Source organism: Hyposmocoma kahamanoa, unplaced genomic scaffold (genome assembly GCF_003589595.1).
Source record: "Hyposmocoma kahamanoa isolate Upper Pololo Valley unplaced genomic scaffold, ASM358959v1 63, whole genome shotgun sequence".
Classification (NCBI taxonomy): Eukaryota; Metazoa; Arthropoda; class Insecta; order Lepidoptera; family Cosmopterigidae; genus Hyposmocoma; species Hyposmocoma kahamanoa.
In genome coordinates this window covers 16,929,788-16,931,560 of record NW_020653851.1, presented here as the reverse complement: position 1 = coordinate 16,931,560, position 1,773 = coordinate 16,929,788, and the positions used below count along the sequence as shown (strand labels likewise).

Here is a 1,773-nt window from a genome sequence, read left to right as displayed (position 1 = left end):
GAGCCTTACTGCGTTCTGATTTTGAAGGGTAAGAGTGTTGGTGAAATTACAAGCACATGGGTCTTGTCAACTATATCTCAGGGTGACGGGTGCAGTGGCAGTGCCACTGCTATAGACAGGCATGACGCTTACCACCAGGCGTACTGTTCGTCCCGTCACTTACTTTTTATTTAAAAATAAGAAAACCAGTTTTTATAGTTGTAGCTGAATGTACAACTTATATCAAGAGTAAAATATCATTATTTTTCTCTAATTTATTGTGTGTGCATGGCTATGGCTATCAGGTGATATATCACCAAACTCCGCTTCGCTCCGTCCGCTCTCTATTGTTATGTCTTTGATTGTTTCTATGTGTTGCGTCCAGTGTCCATGGATAACCAGGACTGACTGGCCATAAAGACAGATTGACAAGACTGGCAGAGATCCAAATTAAACCGACTTTTTTGGATACAAGATTATGATGGCAGTTCTGACTAAACCTCTGACCAGAAAAGACGACTTACCTTGGACGTCCTGCGTTTTATATTGTACACTACATGTTTTTTTGTACTTGCCAGTTTCCTATTGCATTTAGAGTAAACTTCGTAATGAAATTATATTCTATTAATATCCACAATAGGCATATTTCTCCAACTCCCCCATCACTAGCGAAAACTTTTTATCCCAATCTACAACAAAAACTATCGGAGGCCCTCAAAGGAAAAAGCTTATAAATACATGTGTGCTTATAATTCTATGCCATTATAGCAACTTTGCAAAGTCGTGCAACATGCAGAAGTTTATAGTGTGTGCGATTTTCATTTGTTCTTATGTAGTCCTTGGGAAAGAAAAAGTCATATATCAAGCCACTGGAGGGCGGTTAATAGACTTGATACGTGGCTTCCCGCCTGAAGATGGTGCTCTGAAACTGACAAAAGTTGAAGGAGACACGGCTGTCTTGCCTGATGGAATTTATTATGAGCCCCCGGAGGATGAGGCTTTTGAAGAAAGAGGACCATACTTATATTTACATGTAAGTTTTTAGAAATACTTAGAATAGTATGACAATATCTCTTATATTGTGTTATTTAAAAGTAATGATTTGTTTATAATTACTTGCAAGGTTTTTGTTATAAGTGTTGCTTTGATCATATGATCAATTTTAAATGCGACAACTTTTACAAAGGGGATCCCTCTCAGTCGTGAAAAGTAATCAACTGTTCTGCATCTATTTCGGTCGAGACGTAAATATAATTTGTTTGTACAGAAATGCTGATTTTTTTCCACTGCCAGCATGTAACTTTAAACAAACGTCAAAATGTTGTATTTTCTTTTTCAGGATCACGTAAAAGGTCAAGAAAACAGGGCTAAAAAAGAATAAATCTCTGTCGTTTTATTATACAATGAGACATAAATTTTAAAAAATGGGTAGAACTAAATACAATAAATACATAAAAAATAAGATTTGTAGTTTTTATTGCGTATTAAATCGTACGTTGTGTTAAGGTCACGCAAAAAGTTCTTGGACCGGTTTTCTTGCAAATACGCTCATCCTTTTGTTTGTTGTTCAAGTTTTACTCATACCAATATCTCACATAATTATATGTATAAAGTATTTATTATTCTAATAGAATAACTCGGAGATTTTTAAAGCAAAACAAGATGAGGTATAATTTATATTCATACAAGCTGAAATCGGTCGTTTTATGAAAGTCTAATAATAATCTACACAACAATGTAAACGACCTTTATAATAAAAGCATTTCACGATTTTAAAACGTATTTTAAAAGTAC

General features: G+C 34.8%; 1 protein-coding gene across 1 annotated transcript; it reads left to right on the top strand.

Moving 5' to 3' along the window:
• The first annotated feature begins 305 nt into the window (after positions 1–305).
• Positions 306–1,429, top strand: LOC113230537. The gene is made up of 2 exons (XM_026464524.1): positions 306–1,012; positions 1,319–1,429. The coding sequence occupies exons 1-2, from the start codon at positions 770–772 to the stop codon at positions 1,358–1,360; spliced, it is 285 nt and encodes a 94-aa protein (XP_026320309.1). The 5' UTR covers positions 306–769; the 3' UTR covers positions 1,361–1,429.
• The last annotated feature ends 344 nt before the right edge of the window (positions 1,430–1,773 follow it).

Bases quoted from the DNA above. Each gene is read 5' to 3' on its own strand.
- LOC113230537 (XM_026464524.1), top strand. From the start codon at position 770: ATGCAGAAGTTTATAGTGTGTGCGATTTTCATTTGTTCTTATGTAGTC. The intron at 1,013-1,318 runs GTAAGTTTTTAG...TTTCTTTTTCAG, and splicing joins GACCATACTTATATTTACAT to GATCACGTAAAAGGTCAAGA.